Source organism: Galleria mellonella, unplaced genomic scaffold, assembly GCF_026898425.1.
Source record: "Galleria mellonella isolate WM207_F2 unplaced genomic scaffold, CSIRO_AGI_GalMel_v1 utg72, whole genome shotgun sequence".
Classification (NCBI taxonomy): domain Eukaryota; kingdom Metazoa; phylum Arthropoda; class Insecta; order Lepidoptera; family Pyralidae; genus Galleria; species Galleria mellonella.
In genome coordinates this window covers 1,220,133-1,246,178 of record NW_026442144.1, presented here as the reverse complement: position 1 = coordinate 1,246,178, position 26,046 = coordinate 1,220,133, and the positions used below count along the sequence as shown (strand labels likewise).

Below are 26,046 nucleotides of genomic sequence, written 5' to 3'. Positions count from 1 at the left end.
TTGCAGTATGGTCGTTGATGGCACATGGTAGGTACAGTTGGATACTGTACTCGATTGTTACATGTAAATTTACCGTTATAATTTTATCGTTTGTATAGATAATATTGCGGTCTGCTATATGATGTTCTATCTTTAGAAACAATGTTTATAAACAGTGTTATCAAAGTTGGACGTTCTTGCAGTAGGTTCAAGAAAGAAGTTTGCAATAAAAGCTCGTGGCTGAAGATCGAGGCGAGTGAGTGAAGTGGGGGGAGTATCGTCTCGTCTACAACTTCAAGGGCGAAACAGCCTCCACCAAACTAATGTTGATCAGTGGGCTACACCGAAGTCCGAAAAGCGTCATTCATTCCGTCGCCGTAACCGAGCACGCCGCACGCAACACACTGCCGGTATAATATAAACAATGCCCAGCACACCAATCGACACTCACCGGCTGGCGTGAACATTTGAACATGTTTCAGTACAAAATTCTCGTAAGCTTCTTCAAAGCTATGTGGTCATACATTTTTGTGTTAACTTTTTTTAGTTTAAGTGTATTTAGTGCAGATTTACCCGTGTTTCATAAGTGTTGCCCAGAAGATCAGAACCTCATCAAAGTGTCAGTTGATTTAAATATTACTCTTGATGTACGATATATATGTTTAAATGCAGAAGCAGAAGAAAAGTATAATATATCCAGTGATGTTTTTCCACTTTTAGTGGTTAAGACTGAAAATGTTGAATATTATATGCCTGGAGAATGTAAGTTAGAGTTGATACATAAAACTGGACCTTTTTTAGAAATTACAACAGATGTTGATATTTGTTACGATAGACTCGTGATGGAAATTATGAATAATACAACTAAACAGATAGTTCCTAAAACTGTTGCGTTATCCTGTGTTAAAAATGAAACTAGCAATACATTAATATCAACTATAACAATAGATCATATTCGAAAATGTTGTCCTAGAAATCAGAGGTACGACATTGTATTCCATGTATGCAGAAACTTTTATGAATATAACGAAAGCAATTGGTTAATTATGGATTTTATGAATAATAATACACAGAGCAAGATTTACGAAATAGATTTTGAATTACACTGTAAATCAAATGAGTATGCTGTAGAGTTGAGTGAAGAAAAGTATATGATAGAAATTGAAGGAAGCGCTTTAAATGTAGGTACCAGAGAGGGAACAATTAAGAATATAATACGCAGTGGTGGATGGTGCATAGATAATGAATATTCTAGTGGAGGATTGGTAGCTCGTGTTTGTACAAATGATTGTTCCAAATTTGGTGCATATTGTATGAGAAAGTGCTGTCTTATAGGACAACATTATAAACCTCGAAGTTGTGATAGCTTTGTTAGCAGTTGTGTACCTAGCACCAATAAAGATGATGCGGTATTCTTCAACATTTCCTCATACATAGATCCTTTAAAAGAGAATTATAAAAATCTAAGTGGTAAGTAAATAGTTTTACAGCGTATCATAATAGTATAAGCACTTATATAATTGTTAATTTATGAACATATGTGGGAATGTTAGGTATTCACATATCACAACATAAAAAACACACAGATTGTGGTCAAAGTATGGTGTTTGATTTGTACTTATATTGCAATACATTATATATATATATATATATATATATATATTAATGAGGAGTAAGTTAGTAGACTGGTTTATTTTAGTTTACAATACTTAAACGATGTTTCACTTGTTGCATTGAATGCATATAGTAAGCAAAATTCTAGGTATTTCCGATGAATGGAAATAATATAAATATCTTATATAATTAATAATCTTTATATTAATAATATAATAATATTATTATAATAATAGTCTTTATATTAATTGAAAAAGGAATTAGTGATTTTTTAATCATTCGGAGGTTCTTAAATAAAAGATGAAAAAGAATTATTTATCATATTTAGCGTATAACAGAACAGCGTCATTTCAAACAAACAAGGTTTGTATGAAATTTATGTAACCAGTTCATTGAATTTGAAAGATTTCATACTATAAAGTAGCAATATTTATTAAGATTCCTATCGATATTGATATTTCGTATAGAGGCATGTTATAAACAGTTGTACAGCAATGTAAATTTTAACTAATATTGTATTGATACCTGCTTCTAGATGGTTGCAAAGTTTAATTTTCCAGTTTGCCAATAAAAGGGCTCTTATTATACGTAATGTTATTTCGACTACGTGCTCTGTGGCGTAAAGTTCGTCTGTCAACTATGTTATCCTTAGATGAATTATTATCCTAATTATGAATGCCCAGGGAAAGACATCATAATCGAAATCATATTTCTTTTTAATTAATTTTTTATATTTATTTTTTTAATGCCAGGAAAATATTTTGTACGTCTAAAACGTACACATTTTTATAAAAAAATGTCTTCATATTTTCAGCAAAGAAAAGGTTCACTGTAAACTCTCTCTATTTTAATACTATTAGAATTTCAAGATTGTTGTAATTAAATTAATTTTCCTTTAAAAAAATTTAAGGTGAATGTAAAGATTTTAATGCACTGAAACTAAATCTGTTTTTTGTTTTTTACTAGGTATCACACTAGCTATAGATTTTATGTAATTATTATTTTTGTAACGCCCAATATATAATTTTTTTGGGTACAGTTTAGCATTTACATTAATATTTTTGATTAATATTTTCATACAATAGTAAAAGGAAGAAGGATCTAATAATAAGCTAAGGATAGCCACGCAAGGTGCTTCTCGTATTATTTTAGGTCTTTGCGCAATTTTCACTAAAGTAAAAGAAACTTACATTGAAAACTTTTAAAATGTTATGATAATTAAATTAAAAACACATTAAAAAACGCTACAATTGATAATAGTCAGAAGGAATGCTTGTCGACAAAAGTTGTTGATTGATTTGTCGTGAAGTTCCAACTGATAATATGAAAATAACAACGTTAGAATTACATTGTTAATCATTACAAATTTTATATTCAAAATTTTTTAAATTTTTGTAATCATTGCAAAGTGTTTATATCAAATTTTTAAGCAAAAATAACATTCTATTGATAAAATACATTGCATATAGTAGGTATATATTTTTAATGCTATATTTATATATCAAGACTAGGTGTCAGATTAATATGCGAAGAAATAATAAAAAGAAGTTTGTACAGACCAGTGTTATTATTGTATTATTACTATTACTATGTATTATTTGTTATTTTAAATTATTTAATTTGGGACCTACTAGGTATTAGGCGGGGGTTACTATTCTATTCCGAGTTCTCACTTATTAAAAAACATCTAGATATTAGCGATTATGGATGCAAATAGTGGCACTAAAAGTTCTTTCATTCTAGTGCTCTTAACATTTCGTGACATAATTGCATATCAATTATCAGTTTATCGATAATTTATAGATTCTTAGTTTTATTTTTAGTTTGTCATTAATTATATGATGTTGATGTTAATTATCTACAGATATTTATTGATATTATAGACAACTACCTGTAATTCTGCAACTTTACTGGCCGTGTAGGTATAGAATAGGCCACTCCTTCCTTTCTCATGGGTGTCGTATGAGACCACTAAGGGAGTTTATGATGAACATTACCAAAAGCCAAACTGCAGTTGCTAAGTCGCCTGCCAAGCATGGCAACTACTGGAAAAACCCCCTTTATGGGGGAGGCTATGTTTAGCAGTGGACGGTTAATGGCTGATACAACTCACGTAAATAAAAATAAAAATAACACTCTGTTAATATAGCTGAAACTAGTATATTTTCTATTTGTGTGCAAAATTTCATTTTAGTTTCTGTTTTTATAATTTTAGCAAAGGGCAAGTGCCAAATAGGCAACCTTTTATGCCAAACAGGAAATGAAACGGGATATTCCTGGATTTTCATAACTTTATATTTATATGGATATTCATAGCCTGATAAAGTGCGGCAATGTGATTGATACAATTGTGTCACATAATTATGTGGCAATTTTCAAAAACAATAATTTTCAATGTTTCTGATTAATTTTTTTTAAAGTGCTCTGATAACGAATTAAAACGTTTCAGTTAATAAGACTTCATAACTAACAAGTTTTATTAATTTCGAACGTATATGTCTTAGCGTTTTTTTAATAAATGACTTTGGAAATTAGAATGAAATTAATACATAAAAATAAGCACAGTAAAAATTTAAATATACACATATAAAATTTTTAAGATAACCATATCCCCAAAACTCCGTTTTGTCGTTATTTTATGTTGACAAAAATATGCAACTTTTTCACTTTATTATTCAGTAAGATCGGGCATGAAATGTACTTATGGCTATTTTCTTGTTATTTTTAGATACACTGGGTATTCACATCGGTTTGGATTGCCCACACGGAAAAGTCGCTCTCAATAAATCTGCGAAACAAGATTTCCACCGTCTGACACCATCAGGAATGTTAGAATCTCCTCTCAATATAAGTTATGACTATTGCATTGAAACTTTTGATACTCGCAAATGCCAGGATGATGTTACAGTATCAGCAGCGGTTTGCTTCATACCAGCGCCGACTCAGGATAAGGACTTTCAAGTTTCTTTTGTAGTAAGTATGTTTATCATCTTAAAAGGTATTGTTTATTGAGTATTGTATGCTACTGGAGTTATAATATAAATGATCTTTCTATATACCTACATATGTAGGAGTGTAAATTTTTCATCTAAAGTTTCAATTTGATTTAACCATCACATATAAACATAAAACCGACAGAATATATCTGTATTGTTCGTAAATATAATATATATTGACAATTAGCGATAGCTTGCATTACTTGTAAATGTACATGTGTAGGCCTTCCGTATGTATACTGTGTATGTTATAACCAAACATGGAATAAGATGTTGCAATTGTTATATCGATGACTAGCGGCCCGTCCCGGCTATAACGATAATAGGTGGACATATAGTATTGCGAAGTTTTTTGTAGTTATTGATATTTTCTTCAATATTGTAGAACATACTTTTATTGTACCACCAATAGTTTCCGCAACGTACGCAACGAAAGATATTTTATAGCATTTTTTTACACCTTGAGTTACGTACTAAAGTTTTATAACCAAACACGGAAACTTTAATTCTAAAAAAAAAATCTTAGTTTTTGAGTTTATTCATGACAAAACCACACAAAAACACAAACCTTTCCTCTTTATGTTATTTACATTTAAAATTCTTTCAATATATATATATATATATATATATATATATATATATATATATATATATATATATATATATATATATATATTTATTGTAAACTACTGAGCAGATTTTTTTCAATAAAATTTCTGTGGAATCAATCCATATGTATCCCTTTCAGATAAAAAAAGAATTTACTATATCATTTTAAAATTGACAGTTATGAGGAAACAAACATAAAAAATGCAATCGAATTGAGAATCTCCTTATTGAAGTCGGTTGAACATATTTATTATTATTTATTTTTTATGTAATATATTTCCATATATATTGTCATACAGCTTTTTTTTTTAAAACAAAATAATGAAATATTGTGTCCCACAAAAAAAAATTCAATTCTGACAAAACCAGTTATTTACATTTAAAAAGTAAACTACTGAGCGTATGCTATATCATTTTAAAATTGACAGAGTTATGAGGAAACAAACATAAAAAATGCAATCGAATTGAGAACCTCCTTATTGAAGTCGGTTGAACATTATTTATAGTTATTATTTATTTTTTATGTAATAATTTCCATATGTCACTGTACACTATGCCGGAGCCGGAGTTGCGGAACCAGCATGGACGGACCCTGACTTGTCACCTGATTACGATGTTGCTCGCGTTCTCGTGTCTTGCACGGGTACAGTACAATCACGTTGAAAACACCCTTCTATGTACATTATTAGGTGAGTTATTGTTATAATAAATATAGCGTTTTTAAAGATCCATAGTCAAATAAGCCATAAGTTTAAGCCATGATGCTTATTATACATCACCATAATTTAAGCCTATAGGCTAACATTGCGTCAAAGATTGAGTTATTGTTGGATAATAAAGGGTTATTTATAAGTGTGAGTCTTATGTTTGTGTTGTGCTACGCACTTTACCGAAATATCAACATACCATTTAATTTTTACAATAACGGATTTCAATAAAAACATATTTCAAAACCAATTTAATTCTCATCAAGAAACAAATTTTCTCATGATGAAAATTCAATCATTGTACCAATGATTGGATTGAAAAAGGACGAGGTTAGCCATTCGCCTGTATTTATTGTGTGTTTATTTGTTAATTCTGAATCTATGTTGTTAATTTATGTTTGTGATCAGAAAGGACTATTTATGTATTGATTTTTCATTTTGTCATATCAGCTGTGACAAAATTAAAATAAAACAAAAACTAGTTTATACTTTTACAAAGTAAATTATTACAATTTCAACAACAACTCAATAACTAACATCTTGGTCTTCTTTGTATTTTTATATATTCATTAGATACTGTCACTATTTGTTGTAATCACAGTCACACTTCGACAATGTATGCAGTAGATATTTGTTAACAATTCTGTCACACTTCATTCATAATGTTATGTTTCAAAATAAAAGATCAAATGAGAACTTTGCAGAACAATATTTGAACATTGACTGACTGATAGAGAATTATAGTCTAAATCAGTGTTGTTAAATTGAGATATTGTTGGAATAATCAATATATATCTGGTGAATATATATCAAAGGATAAGCGAGCTGAAGCGGCAGTGTGCTGGTCATATAGTTTGAAGAACCGATAACTGATCGGGAACAAAGGTTTTTGAGTAGCGATCCCGTATAGGTAAACGGAGTGTAGGACAATATCCTATAGATAGAGTGATAACCTCAAATGTACTGCAGGGAGTCAGTGGATGCAAGTGGATGTCAGGACTGTTCCTTATGTCAGTCTATGGGGGACGCCTATGTTCAGCTGTGGCCAGATAATGGCTGAGATGATAATTATGATGATATATCGATTACTACTAAAATCGTGTATGCAAACATTATTTATTATTGTAGTTGTGACACCCATTGATTACGCCATTTTTGTATAAAGTGTCCGGGTCACATATAATGCGATAGTCGTAAAAACGGTTTATTACTCTTTTTCCACTTAAACACTTAAGATTAGTATAATCCATAAGTGAAGTTATTTTATTTACTGTTAAACCAGTGATTAAGTGCTATTGATATTTTAGGTGTATTATAAACGCTCTCTATTTGATAACGAATTTTTTTCATCTATAATGTAAAGATTTCCTTTAGTAGATACGATTCATCATCGTGCCACATAATCATAACGATTTATCAAGGAAAATCATATCGCACTCATGTGCAGTAAAATGTAAACACTATTATTTTGTCATCGTCACGATACTGACAATTTGTTTTTTGGTTATTTGTAATCTTGAGAGGCCAGAAATTGGCCTCTCGAGGCTACAAATTATTCGGAATTAAAAGGTATTCAGAACGATCATGTGTTTGCATATTAAATGGCATTTTGGTTGGGAGCGCTCGACATTACGTCTGTTCAGACGCGTTTTTTATTCTATTTTCCTTAGTTAGGGGGAAAGAGATTGTTAGTAATGTGACCTAATAGCCCCATTGTTAGCAATATCCATTCTCACACCTTAGAACCAAAATCATGCACAGTGCGGTTTCAGAGGAGCTTCCTTTCGCGTACATTCAGGCTGTGGAATGATTTTATTGTCGATGATTTTATTTTATTTATTGTTCAAAAAGGTCGTATTAAGGTTTTTTAAAGATCGGCAACGAGCGCGTTATATCCCTGGTGCTACATGCGTCTATAAGCTATGGCAAAAGAGCTCCCTAGATAAGTGGTAAACGAATCTATCGATAGAATCATTTCGATTAGCTTTCGCTTATACGAATTCTTTCTTATGAAAGAATCAACTATCTCATGGACTTACTAGAGATAATGATTCTATAGACAAATTTATTTGCCATTTATCTAGGAGAGCAGAACGCATTTGTACCGACGAATGTAAACATCGGTTCTGTAGCAAATGTGACCAGCTCATTGCCACTTCAGTCTTTTGCCAATTCATTGACATAATCCTGAATACTGAATCTCTAAATAATGATAATAAATTTTATGCTTTTCATACAGGGTATGGAATATACTTTGGTTTCGTCGCTGCATTTGCTTGGCTGAACGTCATGTGCTTCGACATCTGGTGGACATTTGGGTGAGTAATATACCATACCCGACTAAACTAAATATTATCAATAGGTATTATACAAATAAGTAACTGTTGCATGTATATGTTTAGATTACATCACTCTCCATTGAACTGTGTACACGAATATATAAATGATCGTCATACTTTGTAGTCCACTAAATGCAAATATGTTACTGATATCCTAAAGGTTCAGTGCCAGTATACTTAGGTATTAATACCTATGTTAAAAGGAGATATTTTATTTTGAAGACACGTTATGTAAACATACATCGAGCTTTCTTTGTAGACGTGGTGTCTATGTTAACGTGCGTTTATGTAGACGCCAAGTCTAATTGGTGTAAAATATATTACTTTCCGCGAGGTAAGTACGTCAAGAGTTATTGACCTATTGACGTAACTACCTCTTCGGAAACAATAAAATTTTAGATTTATTTTTTAAAGTCCTTAACGGCTTTTACATATCTGATGTTCATTATGAATACGGACGATTTCATAAATCATTATGCATTGTAATAAGATTTACAAATTAAAAGAAATAGTATTAATTTAAACATTAAAAATTTCAATGAAGTTCTGGGTTCTACAAAATAGTTAAGCAAACAGAACAATACAAACATTCGTAAACGTGTGGATTAACATACTGAATTGATTATACCTATTGCTTGCCGTCAGTTCTAAATCGGTTGCGTAATCTCAATTGTTCTCTATTCGGATTCGATGTAGAAAAAAAAAAAATATTAAAATCGTCGTACCACCATGGTTTAATAATATAATTATATGACAAAGTTGGGTTATGTTAGAAGTCACTAAAATACGAAAGTTTTTCAAGTATCAGGGGGATTAACTAAAGATTTTATTACTCTATTCGTGAGTGTTTCGTTTCGTTTCGTTATTTTTTATTTTATTTTTGATTAATTTGGCCTTCTATTTAGTTTTTATTCAAATTTTAGTTTATTCAAGTTTGTATAAAATCTAGATATAAGTTTGTAAAAACGTTACTATTATTTTATTTATTTAAATATAATTTCACTAAGGGATGTTCTATTAGCAAATATATTATTTGTAAAATTTTTATTGTATTTGTAATACTAAACAATTATTATTTTGATATCTTATTAATGTCCAAAGTTCTTCAATTTTACTTAATTTGAATTTAGAATTCTGTATTATGTATTTATGAAGATTTTTTGTGACAAGTAGTGTGTTTTTATTCTAAGAAATACAGCAGTTTCGTATAATAATATAACATTAATATGGTACTGATACGAGAGACGAGAAATATATACCCAATTGATTGCTAAAATAATTATGAAAATCGATTCATAATTGATCAAAATTTGTAAATATTGTAAATATTTAGTTGTTTGTTATATAATCATGTTTAAACAGTTTATTAATTAAAACTTAACATCTAAGTACCTGAATAGATATTCTTTATTGCAAATATAATATATCCCAGTTCACTATGAAATAACCGCCAGCTAAAGCTTGTAGGTATAAAAATAAGTAAATAAAGTATAATAGTACGGCGGTCTTTGTTAGTATTACTACATTTTGGTCTATATTATAATTTAGTTTTTACAGCGTTCTTAAATTAACGGTTTACGTAGCATACACAGCAGAGCGCTAGCAGGCCACCGACACTTATTTGATTTACTATTAGGTATCGTTTATGCATACCTCATACAATTTATAGAATAGCTAATTTAATAGATACTTACCTAAATTTCCCTAAGGAAATTTGTGTGACATAGTTTAAAATTTTGTTAAAACCGTCTTTAGATTTGGATTGTGATAATATTAGTAATGAAACTAACTTATAAAATTTCTGAAAAAAATCATCAAACTTGGTCCAAAATCAGGACAGATATCGGGTAATATAAAATGGGATTGACAAATTCTTCCTTCTTTAACCCAAGTCTGAAAATTGAATAAAGGAATCTCTTCCATTTCTTCTTGTTTGGTTTTTAATTTATATGAATTTTTGATTTTTCATTTATATAAAAACATTGAGGCATTAAAGAACATAAATAAATAAATGAATAAAGAGAGAAATTCACTTTTTTATTTTTAATATTATAATAAGAATATTACTATATATGAATTATATATATATGTATATATAGATTATATCATTTCTTGATTAGATATTGATTTTTACAAATAAACATCTAATCAATCATTGATAAATATAAAGGTACAAAAGAGTAATCATTACTACTCTATACTTTCTTGATTATCGAGGTAGGTACTATTTGTATAAATTGATATAAAAGTAGGTATACGGTTGTATTTCAGACATGTTAGAATAAAAATGATTGGGTGTATTTTCATTATAATACAGCTAAATCAAGTTCTTAGTATATTTCTAGTTATTTAGGAAAACAAATAGCCAATATAAGTTTTAACAAAACGGTAATAAAATAAATAGTAGCTAGAAATGAATAAAAACCGATTGCGCTTTTCCGAACTCATTTTAATGATTGTTGTAAAAGTAAAAGCATCATAATTTGTTGTTCATTAGTTTCATGGAATCTTCATGTGAAGACTATTTTAATACGGATACAATAGGATAACAGAGTTACGATCGAAAACATATGGTGGATGTATGAATCAACCTTTACTATAAATATGTTAGTACCATAGATATATCCCTATTTAGTATATGGATATTATAACCTTGTCTTATCCATGTTAAAGTTTCTGAAATTATTTGTAAATAACAATTTTAAATTAATAACAGGTTTACAAAATTTCTAAAGATAGGTACATTGTGACAGTAATGATAAATTAGAGCTTTTATGATGTCAATTATGATGTCATTACTTATTATTTCTTATTGATTGTTTTATTATTTAAATAGATATAAAGAGTATCAAATTAAGATTTTAATCTAAGTACAAATACTAACTATGGCTGCGACTTCGTTCTTGTCTACTAAAATATATTATCATTACAGTTAATTTTGTGTAATTTTTTTGTTTTTAGACACTATAATTAAATTAAGATAATACGCAACTTGACAATAGATGGCTTTGAGAATATTGACAATTGAACCTATTACACTGTGAAAATTTTATCACAATCTGGTCAAAAAGAAAAAGTGACAAACGCACAAACAAAAAAAAAAAAAATTAAAAACATCATCGGTTTAATAGTGATTGTACTGTAAACCTTACAATAAAGTTCTTTTTTTTTAAACTTAATGATTAATGTTCAGAAATGACTTCGTTTATTATAATATGTAAAGATTACTCATGATATTTTAAAACATTACCTAATAATATGTATCTAGTACATATTTAGACAGAATATGTTAATCTTTTATTTGTGTGCCATTCTCTTAATACTAATGTAATGTTTACTGTTTTATTTATACTTGTTTAGGTATTTATAGATACTCAATGTTGAAATATATTTTATGTGTTAGTTTGGTGGACGCATATGGATCCTTCAAGCCGTCTGTCGCAATATGAGCTAATGTTTACTTTGCCTTTGTGTAAAATAGTTTACATTGCTTGGGTGTTCGCCATTTGTAGATTTTGCTATTCGTATATTTGATGTAAGATGTAATAAGTAAATCCATCTTTACGAGTTAGCGATTTCTGAATAGAATAATTATTTAAGTAAATATAATTTATTATATTTACACATATATTTTCTGAGGTGCTTTAATTTGTAGCGTAGGTAATTGTTTGTCGAGCTGTGACTTTAAACTCCTTGCAATTTCATTAAAGCGGTTAGATTTTTCCTTCATTCTGATACTCGTAATATATATTTAGGTAGTTACCTAAATATATATTATTATATAGTTATATAGAGAATTATTTAGGTACGTGTCTTTAAATTAAATGATCCCACCTTCGATAAAAATATTGATCCTTTACTAGTAATATTGAAACTGTTTAAAGATGTTTGGGTGCTTTTTTAATGGATGATGATAGAATGGTAACTCTGCCTGCGCTAACTGGTATTGCTGGAACACCAATGAGGAATGATAGGTGAAGAAATGAATAGGAGGAGAATGAAAAGGCAGGTCAGTTAGCTCATCGTGATGAATACACCTAGAGGGGGGAAAAGGATTGTTAGCAATGGAGTTGATAGTTTGTTAGCCCCATTGCTAGCAATATACTCTATTAGGTCGACCTCCACGTGGTTCTCCCTGGACAATCTTGTTCAATTCATCGTGAATCATTTTTGTTGAATTCGTCACGATGGGCTAACTGACCTGCTTCATCCTCACCTATCACCCTTGACTGGTGCCCTGCTGGTGTATGCACGGGTGGGGTTACCATTTCATTAACACCCATTAAAATAAAATACACCTAGAATTCAGCACGATTGTTTTCAGGAGGGATCACGTCTTGACAGGGTATATTGCTAGTAATGGGCCTGGTAGTCCACATTACTAACAATGCCTTCCCCTCGATGTTTGAGTGTTAGGACGAGATTTGGTACATAGATATGTAGACCACTAAATTAACTACAATTAATGTATAGGATACCCTTTATAATAAGGGGGGAAAAGGATTGTTAGCAATGGAGTTTGACAGCCCCATTGCTAGCAATATGCCCTATTAGGTCGACCTCCACGTGGTTCCCCCTGGAAACCATCGTGAACAATTCTTGTTGAATTCGTCACGATGGGCTAATTGACCTGCTTCATCCTCACCATATCATTCTTCACTGGTGCCCCGCCGGTGTATACCGATAGCGCGGGTGGGGTTACCATTCCATTATCACCCATTAAAAAAAAAAACCCTTTATAATAAGTCTCGTTAGTGATTTTAAGTGGTGCTCTCTCTCTAACAAATTGGTGCCACTGAAAATCAGCGTCTAGTTCGAAAGAATATGGCATATAGCTGAGTGATACCATTTTAGTGCTTTTTCATTTTTTTTATTATTATGTGTAAAATTAAGGACTAAATATGTATATATTTCTTTTTCTTTTCTTTAATGTTTTTAAAAATATTTAAAAATGTCTCTACAGCTATAATAATAGTGTATTAATTAAATATAGGCACCAGACTTTATTTCATATCTAGCTAAATAAATTAATGAATATGATAGAGGAAAGTGACCAAATATGGGATAGTATCCCTAATATGGAATATCAGCATTTCTCTCAAACGGTAACTCACACACCCAATAAACAGTGATTGTCTCTCTCTTTCTAGCCCTATTCGCGCGTACAAAGTGGAGCGTCTCAGTCGAGCGAGCTCTTTCGTCGTTGTGACAGTGTTTTGTTTTGTCGCTACCGCATAACTTTCTAAGATATGTAAACAAATACGTATTTTTCATACAAAACGGGCACACAGTATTATTTTGATAGCTTCTAGAGATCGTTTAGATGTTTTTTTGTAAGTTTTAGCGGGGTATTTAATTGTATTACTTGCTTAAATATAAAAGTATTAATGTCAGTTTGAAGTTATTGGAAAATCCAAATATGGACAGATCATTGTATCTAATTATGGACTATTCCATAATTGGCTCCCTTAAGTATCAACTGACTTGATGATTTTGTTAATTATAAATTTTTCATGTTTTATCAACAAAATAAAGCGAAAAGAATGGAGTTCAGAGCATATGACGGAAGCTATAAAATTAGTAAGAGAGAAAAAAATGGGTTATTTGAGAGCTGCAAAACACTTTGATGTGCCTAGATCTACCTTGTTTCGATTATGCCAGAAAAACGAATTACCCCCAGAAGAAGCTGCCGCTACTGCACTTGGAAGGAAAACTGTCTTAGGGACAACCCTTGAAAATCTTTTGGTAGACTACATTTTGACGATGGAGAGCAAATTTCATGGCTTGACGAGAAATGATGTTCGAAGAATGGCGTACATGTTAGCAAGACGTAATCAGCTGGAAAATTCATTTGGTAAAACTGAAATGGCTGGAAAAAAATGGCTTAAACTATTTTTAAAACGCCATAAGAAAAAACTATCAGTGAGAAGACCAACTGGCACGTCTTTTGCAAGAGCATTTGGATTCAGCAAAGAAAAAGTGGACTCATTCTTTGATCTCCTCGAAGGCATCTATGCTCAAGGAAACTATCGTCCAAATCGCATATATAATGTTGATGAATCTGCCATTGCCAATTTAAGAACACCTGATGGATGTGTGCCTTTAACTGAAGCTTTCACATCTAGACAAGATACAAATACCGAACCTGTACCCTCAACTTCCGGACTTCCTGGTAGTAGTTTAGGATTAGTGTCTCCATATGAAATCAATCCAGTACCAAACAAGAAAAGGAAACCTTCTAATCGAGGAAGAAAAGCATCTGTTGCATCAGTCATCACGTCTTCACCTTACAAGAATGATCTGATAGACAAAAACAAAAAAAAAAGAAGAAAAAGAAAACAAATTGGCAAAGAACAAGAATAAAAAACAGAATGAAAAGAAATTAAAAGGGAAAAAGGTAAAAGAGAAGATTAAGCCTAAGTCAGATTCAGGTGATGAGGAGATGGTGTTGCCTGATACAGACAGTGAGCCTGATGCCTTGATATATACCGCTCCAGACTCTGAAGATTCGGAGTGTATTTTCTGTGGTACGCTGTTTTCGAATGATACTCATGGCGAAACATGGATCAAGTGCCTCATGTGTGGACTCTGGGCACATACTGATTGCGCGGGGCCAGAGTCTGATACCTGGATTTGTGATTTTTGCAAATAATTTATGTTCTTTTCTATGTTATACCAAAGTTTTCAAAGAGTTTCATATAAGTTAAGGTTAAGTTTTGATAATTTTTATAGTATTCCATATTTGGGGTACCTATTCCATATTTAGGTACCTTCATCATTATTTAGTTCTTGAAAAAGTTTCGTACTTAAAACTAATTAATATAAACAAAAATTGTTACATAATAAAAAGTAAATATATGATTGTTAATAATTACCATATAAAGTTTTTTATTTACAACATTTGTGCAAATTATGCGTAAAAAACAAAATGGTATTCCATATTTGGTCACTTTCCTCTATTAATGTTTATTTGTAATACAATTAGTCATATGCATACCATTTCCTATTGCCAGTTGGTGCCGATAAACAGATTTACAATATTATTGCTAATTTCAAAACTGGATCACGGAAATTGTAGTAACCAGTAAGTAGGTGGGTATGTATTTTTCTACGCCGGATGTTCTACTCGATAGTAGACATAAACATAGCGGGTACTGATACTAACGAACTACTATAGATACTTACTAGTTCATAAGGTATATACTAAATACCTACACATGCCCAAAATGCAGTCTGAAATAAAATTATTAATAAAATATTTTTCTTAGCTAATGTTAAGTATTGTGCAAATAAGGTGATATAGTGGTAAATTAGCAAAGCATGACTTGTGGTCCAAGTGTCTGTTTACCCCCTTATTCAGAAAAATTAAAACCTTATACAAATCTACTTTATTATAGTGTTTTGTAATTTTCTTTCAAATCGAAAATTTTGTGTAAAAGAAGGAGAAAAAATAGTTTAATAGTTAAAGTAGAAGGATTTGGAGAAGTTCTGGTTTAAGTTTTTATGAATAAGGGGGGTAAACAGACACTTGGAGTACAAGTATAAAAAATTAAGAGATGTCTTTAGCTATTTAGGGGAAATGACATTTTAAAGGACTGATAGATGAAAATCAAAGTGGTATTAAGAATTTGCATATTGCGGCAAGTAACACAAAAAAAAACATTCAATAGGTCATAATTATTATTATTTTAATAACTTATTATTCATTACTGATAATATAGATCTATATATATCGACTATAGGATGAGGAAAGCGTATTTACTTATCGTTAAATTATTAATTAGAGAGTTGTCCTATAAACAATTTGTTATGCTTGTATGGGATTTTTGATTAGAAGCGACTTAATATTGAATAACATGCTATGGACATATTTATTTGTTCACGTTATTACAAACCCACGCTCTTCTCACGAGTAGATGATTCAAAAGTAATACTGCAATACTTGTCAAATTTGAAATATAAAGGAACGATTTATTTAAATGTATTTGAAAATGTTTTCTGCGCGTCGTTAATACAAGTGTAGATTAGAATAAAATATTTCTAATGTTTGAGGCAGAACGATAACATGAATTGATCTAATTTTTCTGAAACAGCCGAGTCTGTCAATATTGGTTTATAAATGACGAAGTTCTGAGGAAATAAACAAACAAAATATACAACCGTTTTGTAAACTTCCTTTTTTTTGCAGTCGGTTCTAAATAACTGAATTCTCAAGGTGGTCCACGTTAAAGAATTTGTTACTTGTTAGTTGAAAATCTTCCTTTATGGGAGAGGCTTTGTTTAGCAGTGGACGATTCACGGCTGGTATGATGATGATGGTGATAGCTGTATGTAGCTGTAGCTGTTTTGGAGTGGCATAGAAAAAAATCTATATGTTAATCTAGTTCATCTCTGTACCGAATCTCATTAAAACATGTTCCGCTATTTAATTGTAATTACGCACAAACCTCGAAATATTTACAAACTTTTACATTTTTAATAAGATATTAGTAGGATAATAACTTTTAATAATTCAAATATAGGTAACTAATGAAAATAGTACCTACTTACTTAATTACACTTTAGCTCAACGTAAGTTACAACGTTAATTGCCTAAGGTTAGGGCGTGGAGAGCTCATTGTTGTAATCTATTTGTTGACTCACTCCTGCACCTAATAAGATACATTCATATGGATTTGTTTACCACGTTAATTAATTCCTTTGTCCAATGGTCTATCCACACGCAAAATGTCTTGTCAAACTCCAATGTCTATATTCTTGATAAGGTCATCTTCGCAAACTATGTGACTCATTTATATCAAACATCTGGTTAATGTTATTTGCAGATTATTAGTTTATATATATAATCTGTATTATAAGTCTACTGAGTGCCTTTATAATTTACGGTAGGCATGGCATAATATCGTATAAGTTTATCATAACGGTATAATAGTGAAGCAAAATATATGTATTTATCTGAAGTTTTTAATTTTATATTATAATAGTGTGGAGATATATGGCATAATAATATTGTTAACTTGCATGTAAATTTAAAAGAATCTCCATATAATTGCATATACTTCGCAGTCCTTATATCGTGACGATAGAAACGTGGGATATTATGTCATGCTTCTGTAATTAGAAGAGCGTACATTAATATGGTTTATAAAACCTGATTTGTCGTAAATTATATATTTACTTAAAACTACGTAAACTATATATTTAAATATATTTGTAATAATTACATAGGTTGTTAAACATATACCTAGGTATCTTCTCTTAGACTATACGTTTTTTCTATTACTGATAATATGATAGAATTTGTAAATGTTATAAAATGCAAAGTTGCGACTCCATTAGCTACTCATAGTCATAATAGCCATCTAGATTATCAAACTAATTATTTGCTAATGAAATTATCATTTAAAGATATTTTAATTCTAAAATATAATATTAAACGTAAAATAGGTATATAATAGCTTGACGACATAGAAACAAAAAAAGTATAAAGTAATTGTCAATGTAATTAAGTAGAGACAGTACTCGCGTACATATTTTTTTAATAATAAATGATGTTACTTAATAGTAATATTCATCTTCAAATTAATACATTAGAAGTAGATATGCCACGCATGGGAAACTAAACAATTACATTCTCACTATCTATACCAAAACATTTTCCTCATAAATCCACTGTATTTCAAATGTTGCTCAATACATACACTCGAAGAAAGCTACAATATTCATATATATATTTCTAAATAATTAGAAAAATGTTGACAGATAAATAAAATAGAAAAGTATGTAATGCTACCATAGAATAATGGCAACTGACAAATGAATAAGTTCTAGGCGAGGTTTTAATTAGCCCACGCATTGTCTCAGGTGAATAAATTCACTGTATTACGTGTATTATATCACGCAAATGGCATAGCAGTGTTAGAAAAAAAAACAAGGTTAGAGTTGCACAGTACACAGAAAAGTGTATTTTCAGAAGTTTCTATAAATTAAATCTTCGTGTATTACAACCTAACGTTTATAGGTTAATGCATGGTAAATGTTAGTATTATTATCATTACTATGTTTATGATTACGATGTTGTGTGGAAAACTTTATGCATTCACATAACTAGTGGACGTAGTATGTATATAAAATTGGTAAATAATGGTATTAATTAATTTTTGTCGCTATATATACATATATATTGGCAGTGTTTTATCGCATCGGTAACAAATTGGCTCCTGTGACCTTATACCAAAATGGGGATCAGTATTGGATTAATAGATGCCATTATTCTGTTACAATATACAGCAACTGTTTTATCAATTAGACACAAATTGATAGGGGATGGCTGTCCATATCAATATAACTAATTAATTCTAGGCCGTGATTTAATTCTAAATGAGGAGTTACTTGCATTTTTTATTTACTTATTTAGCTAAAGTATCTTTAGAGCTTATTTTTATGCACTAGTAAAATTATGCATAGATGTGATAAAAATATTATTTGTTTGCTTGGTATTCGCGAGTAAACAGTCATAACTAATTTGTAGGTATAGGGATTAGGCATGACTAATATCGGCACTGCACCGACATCTATATTATTATATACCTAATATATAATACCCAATATATGATATATTATTAATATGATTATATATTGGGTTCCTTTTGACATTGACGACGGAAAAATTGTAATTATGCATTTTGACATTACGCATACAGATGGAATGTCTCTATTTATTTCCAATGGATTCTTCATTCCGATATTGTATATTGGATAACATATTCGTTATTGGGCCAATTTATAGATATTGTAACTAAAATATATAGATATTCCTAAACAATACCCAGCCTTAATTTTTTTTTTGCTGTGTTGTTTTTACAATTTTTACAATTTGTTGTGTCTTCCTTCAGGGTTTTAGGAATTTGAAGGAAGACACAACCTACTATTTTAAATAATTAAAAAGTATTAATGCTATTAGAATGAAGTTATCTTTTTATAGGTTTAAATACAATAAAGCTACTCGTATATTATAAGAGCTCAATTTGATTAAAAGTGGTAATCGAATGAAAAGTACATACCTATTTAAGTGTATATACATAATTATCAGTAGTTTTTTTTTAACATTACAGATTATTATTTTAACTTATGGTTTGAGAGAACGAAGGATGGTGGCATGTTAGTTTTTTTTTGTTTAGCACTTTCGTATATAGACACCTTCTTGAATATTGTGTATCTGTGCACGTAATTTTTAGATTAAGGTAAATTATATATTAATAATAAATGTATAAATTATATATTGTAAAAATGTGTTATTTGTAATAGCTATTACACATTCGTTATTCTATTTATCACATTAGCCGTTGATTTGTCTGTTGTTAAAAATTGGTCTTCTCTCTAGACTTTATTTAAAAGGATCCCGAACCATGTGCATTCATTCTCAACACATTTGAAGTTTTTGTTTTATTTTGTGATGTTATCTTACATTGCGTTTACCGGTACGGAATCACCACTAAATAACCTTTGTTCATCCGTCAATTATTGGTTATTCGAGCTTATTGTTTCCTCTATAACAGTGATGATTTGCTAATAAATATATTTTATTGTTATAGGCATGTACGCACACGTTCTTTGCAAAAGGCAAAGTCGCAAAAACGCAGATTCCTATGGTACTCCCTACATGCATGGAGTGTTGCGGTGCTCCTGACACTCGCAACCTTCCTTTTGGACGTGTATCCTATTTCACCTTTACTAGATGCAAACATGGGGAACGGCAATTGTTGGTTTGGGGTTGTTGGTGAGTAATTTTTTGATGTAATAATAATTGCGGTAATATTTATAATCTTTATTCTATTTTTGATTTTTATCGGCACCTATCTAATATTTGTCAGTTCGAACTAATGGGCAATATTTCCCTTTTCCTTTAGTAAGAAAGAGAAATGAATAATTTAATTCAATCAAGTATTAAAATTTCCACCATTTAGAAAAATCTCAAATCAATAGATGAGATTAATAAATTGTGAGAAGACTTATGTTTTAGAAGAATACGAAAATAGGTATAGATGATGTAGAAAATTGGAAGACATGTATATATATATATATATATATATATATATATATATATATATATATATATATATATATATATATATATATATATATATATATATATATATATATCTAGGTATAAAAAAGGTCAAACTCTCAATTACCTTATGTAATTATTTTATCCCAATTACTATATATATTTATAAAGTTCTAAACATTTTTAAAGGTTTATTAGAAAAAAGAATGTACCTAAATATAATTGTAGATTATCTTGATTATTATTTTTGGTACATTATATTTTGAATTTCTCAGCGAATTAGTCAAAAAATATGTTATTATTAAGTACCTATTGGGTATATTCAAACTATATATATATTTTTTAGATCAATCCAATAAAACCGACTGGCCGCATTATATTCTCTTCGTAGCACCAATGGGTATAGTGACGTGTACGAATTTCGTGTTGTGGGTGTTGACCGCGCGTCATTGTGCTCGCGTCAAATCCGAGGTGCACCGACTTCAAGCTGGTTCGGTGGGAGATCGAGCCAAGCGACGTTTCAGAATAGATCAGGCCAAGTAATTTTTTTTTATAATATTGCAAGTACAGGTATTATTAGAAAACTATTATTACCTTATCTTAAAAATAAATATTAAAAGACTAAAAGTGTTAAAAAATAAAGTTATTTGTGTATTTTGGATTACATACCTACAGAGCCTATGTGCAAAATTTCAAATTTCTTGTTGTTTTTATTTTGTAGAGTTACTTAAATGCTTAGGTAAAAAAGTAACGCACGCTTATTAGATAGTATAGCGATTGTCACATATGTGGAGATCACAAAATTTACTGTTATGCCATGTCATCATTCCTGGTGCCTAAGTTATGCTTTTTGTGCCAAATATTGCATTGACTATTTTATTTAAATATTGAAGACTAAAATATTATTACAGCTATTATTTGATCATCACATAGAAATATCAAATAGTTCATTGGTATCGTAAAAATATTCATAGGTACTCGTATTATGTAAAAGAAATATTTATTTTCAATGCTAGATTTTAATAAACCCTGTAAAATTGAACGTGCGGTGGAATGCAACATTCCAATACGCAATCAATTTTCGCGGAAAAGTCTATCTATTCGTTTATAACTTGTATATACTTTCGTAACCGTCTTACGTGTTTTGATGTTTCTATTTACATTTTAACGTATCAAAAATGGAGCAATATTTAAATAAATTATAATCGGTAAATAATCAAAGGTCACAGCGTAAAGAAGCGTTTAGGTAAAAATGTAGGTTTTTTTCATTTTTTATACAACTTAGAATGGCAAACAAGCTGACGGCCCACTTGATGGAAAGTGGTAACCGTCGCCTATAGACATGAGCAGTATCATATACATAACAGAGTATACTGTTTTACCCATGATACCCCTCATCCATTCCTGAGGACTCAGGTGTTATTCCTCTGTACCCTATAAATTCACGCTATATCCCACCCTTCAAACCGAAACACAGCCATGCAAACACAACTGTTTTACGGTTGAAACACGAATGGCACAGAGGTACCCAAGCAAACGACTTTTGTACAAGTCTCCCTCGCAGTCATTTTATGCTTTTGTGTTATATGATTTCAGTAAACTATTTAAGCTATTTTTTTATTAATTATTAAATATTTATATAATTTATGTTAACAATGGTGTAACTATATACAGAAAAGTGCTTGAGACATTTTTCATTCCTTTAAAGAGCGCATACGTATCGATTGAAAATTCTGCACTTATGTCATACTATCATACAATCAGTGAATACGTGTACAAATTCAGGTCTACGTAATTGTTTTAATATCAGAATGTTTATTTTAATACATATATATATATATATATATATATATATATATATATATATATATATATATATATATATATATATATATATATATATATTTTTTTATTTTTAATTGTAAATATTTCTAAATACTCACGATTAGGTATTTACTAGACTTCAGGAATGGTAATGCATGAATACTATTTATGGGCGTCACAGTATACTCTTTGATGTCCATGCCACTGTTCATGTTATTGGAATTTTTATATGTAACAAAGAACGGCAAATAATGTATTCACTTATTTAATTGAAATTGGTAACTCTTGTCTATAGACAAGAATAGCTCCTTGAACATTTTAGAATACAAGTTAAGAAGAACAAGATACATTGTGCAACTGGTTAAACAAATATTTTTTTGTTATATAATAAAATGAGTATGTGTAGAATAACTCGCCAATGAGACTTATTGTGATTCTTACAGATATATGTTGACTGGCAAGTTATGGGTGGTGATGGGTGCAGGTTGGGTTTCTGAACTACTTTCTACTTTTATGCAGCAACCTAAGTGGCTCTGGTTCGTGGTTGACCTCTTAAATGAACTTCAAGGCGTCTTTATCTTCATAATACTGATATTCAAGCCAAAGCTGTACTACCTCATCAGGAAGAGATTAGGTATGTATCTATTTAAACACTTGAAAATTGCTGGACAAGAAGTATCAGTAAGACTTTTTTACTACCAACGTATAAATTTAAAAAATAACATATACCGCCATCGTTTTTTATTCAAATAACCAGTAAAAATAGATTCTTGAATGCTTTGATTCATATACCATCTCTTTTTTTCTCCTCTGGATTAGACATTTTTTTTTTAAATTACAAAACAATTATATTTTTCATCCAATTTATTTATATTTACCCACAATGCAACTTATCTTTGTTATTATATGCATTAGCAGGATCTTATTGTCTATATGCTATATATATTATAATATCTAGAGAAAATAGCGAAAGAGAATTCTAAAATATATATTAAAAATGGTAAGTCAGAATTTTGCATTTTTTTATATTATAGTTTACATTATTTTCTGTTTCAAAAAGATGTCGACAAGAAAGCCATTTATGATTATGTTTTTGTTGAAGTGTCAAAATTTTATAATTTGCAATTTTCAGATATTGTCTTTTTTAAAAGATTTTCTGTTGCTAGATTGATTAATTGTGATAAAAAGTATAAGGGAATGTTACATTAGTGTCAGGCATTTAAACTGAATGTCAGATGTAAGAATAACAATACAGATATACAATATTCGCGATTGGAGGGGTGCAGGAATTAGGAGAGGCCTATCTGAGGGAAGAGCCAAGAGTTTTAGGAAATGGAGTATGTATGAGACAATTAAAAAAGTAGATAAAATAAAGTAAAAGATGTATAGAAGACCTTTGATACTCGATTCTTTTCATAAAAATTTTGTGCGAGAATAGATAGAATTTATTGTAAAATAGTAAATATTAAATTGATAAAATATGTACAGTATAGATTTAGAACATTAAGAACAACTTTATAGTAAGATACTGGTGTCATAGAAATATATATTCTAAAAATGAAAGCAGTTGTACATGATTATTACAATAATATTATTTCTACTACAATTTGTATTGACTATTTACTTTAAATTTTATTATAATATCGTGATTTGAGAACAGCCTATATATTCATTCCTGAAATATCGATATATTATATTGTTTTTCAGGTTGTTCAAGAATTCCAATAGACGCAAGTATGTACTAACATTGTACCAACTGTCGTTCTTCTTTTATTCGCCTTTACCTTGTTTTTATTAATTAATTTTCAATACTACTTTGGACGTAGTCGATTGCCTAATATTTATTTAGTCATGGCTTTGTCTAACAAACAATTCTAGTGAATTAACTACCTAACACAAAATACCCTATTACTCATTGTTATCAAAGGTTTAGTCAATATTTATCTTTTCACTATGCACTCAAAGGTATGATATTATAATTGTATGCACAAGTGAAGCACCTATTACTTGACAATTATTACTTATAGCTTGAATATTTTTGTGCTTACATATATTGTTATTAACTACCACTAATATGAACAGGGTTGGAGAAACCGGATGTGCGGAAGAATGGTCCTTCTTCATCTTCTGCTCGTACGTCCTCTACCTACTTGTCTCGGACCATCAGCCACGAACCAGTGAGAATATCTCTGGTTAATAATATGAAGCAGAATTAAAAATAAACAGAATCTATACTTAGTCATTCCTTTTTAATGTTTGTCTTAACAATTACTTATGTATGTCACGCATTGTGTGATTTTTGTGACTTAATCGCCGATAATTATGCACAAACTGTGTTTTCTAATAATATTTCTAAGTATTTTTTGTTATCGTTGATGATAACATAATCTATTGCTAGCATGTCCAATTTATATTATGACTTGTTAGTCTGATTTAGCATCTCACTTAAGTAGTTTTGCTTATATCGCTTTTAGATTCCCAACATTTTTTAGATATTACTAAATATAAGTGTATGACTGATCTAGTCATAGATTAAGTTTAGGAATATTCTAGTTTATTATAGTGTTTATTATTAAGTGTAAGTCGTAGAAAACATTGCATTTGATTGAATTGATTTGTCTTTTTTTATAATTTGAATTTAAATCCATAATCCAGGGTTGCCAGATGCTATTTCTAATTTTGCCTAGATGTCAAATATTTTTTCTTCTATACGATATAATTTTTTTCACTTCTAATCATTTACAAACGCGTGTTGATTTCCACTATATTTCGATATATAACGACAAATTTAATGTAAACAAAAAAAAAGGCCTTCTCTATGTTTAATTTATCTTATCCTTTGTTTTACTACCTTTAATGGTATATTTGGTTATATTTATATCTCACTGTATGGTTCACAAATTACCCAAATTTCTCCTAGCCCATCTTACTTTTCTCTAAAATTTTGCGAACATCAAAATTTTTTCCCCAAAATTGTGAAAAAACCCAATCTGGCAACACTGTCGCGGTCCTATTTTGAGAAAAAAAAAATATTATTAAGAGTTCATGCTACTTTATAGATATGATATAGAGCAATTTTTAAATTTTTTTGTCGTAGGTACTGACGTCACTAAATCTAAACTATATATGTACCTAAACCTATAGATAAAAGTTGTTTATTTCTTTTTATAAAAATTCCAAACCTCTGAAATGTCTTTCAATGTAAATTGTGGTTATTACCATGTACCAACCTAGATCAGACAGTTTAGATTTTTTTATTTGTATATCTATGTACGTCTATTAGCGAGAACTATCTTATGTTTAGTGTAAGTATATACCTGTATTAAGTGTACCAGCAAAAGAAATACATGTATTCTTATAGTGCAACTTATGTCTATTATTAATTAATTATTAAAACAAGTTGGTTTCGCTTAGCAAATAAAAAAAAAACACGATTGCCCTACAAAAATACAATTAAAAAAAATAGTGTCACTACGAATGCATTCATACCTGATTAGGCGTTTAGAAAGTATGGTAAAAAAATTCACATACATGACTCTGAAAATATTATTCTCCTTTTTTGGGTGGTCCTATAATAACAAAACATTTTTTTTTATTACAAAAAATATGTACCTCTTACTTGGTGGAATAAACATGAATGACACTGATATATTCATGTAGATATATTTGCAGTTACTCTCTGGTTAACAGATCCATTAATAAAAAACCTTTTTTTTTACTCATTACTATTGTCCTGTCATACATCTTATTACTTGGCGTTACAACAGTATTTTTCTTTCTTAGGAAATACATTGGAGATTAACATCGACAATATAAGGAACAAGTAATCTGTTTGATAGATGTTATATTATCGCTGTTAACAATAGTTAAGATATAGATACTCTTAGATATTATACATCGTTACTTAACGA

General features: G+C 29.9%; 1 protein-coding gene across 1 annotated transcript; it reads left to right on the top strand.

Moving 5' to 3' along the window:
• On the top strand, positions 1-25,501 carry LOC113523273 (uncharacterized). Its single transcript, XM_052900878.1, has 9 exons — positions 1-1,449; positions 4,322-4,570; positions 5,705-5,887; positions 8,145-8,223; positions 19,839-20,023; positions 20,658-20,850; positions 22,579-22,769; positions 23,843-23,869; positions 24,218-25,501. Exons 1-9 carry the CDS (start codon positions 453-455, stop codon positions 24,349-24,351), a joined length of 2,238 nt encoding a protein of 745 aa, XP_052756838.1. The 5' UTR covers positions 1-452; the 3' UTR covers positions 24,352-25,501.
• Positions 25,502-26,046: the final 545 nt, after the last annotated feature.

Bases quoted from the DNA above. Each gene is read 5' to 3' on its own strand.
- LOC113523273 (XM_052900878.1), top strand. From the start codon at position 453: ATGTTTCAGTACAAAATTCTCGTAAGCTTCTTCAAAGCTATGTGGTCA. The intron at 1,450-4,321 runs GTAAGTAAATAG...TGTTATTTTTAG, and splicing joins GAATTATAAAAATCTAAGTG to ATACACTGGGTATTCACATC. The intron at 8,224-19,838 runs GTGAGTAATATA...TTATTGTTATAG, and splicing joins GACATCTGGTGGACATTTGG to GCATGTACGCACACGTTCTT.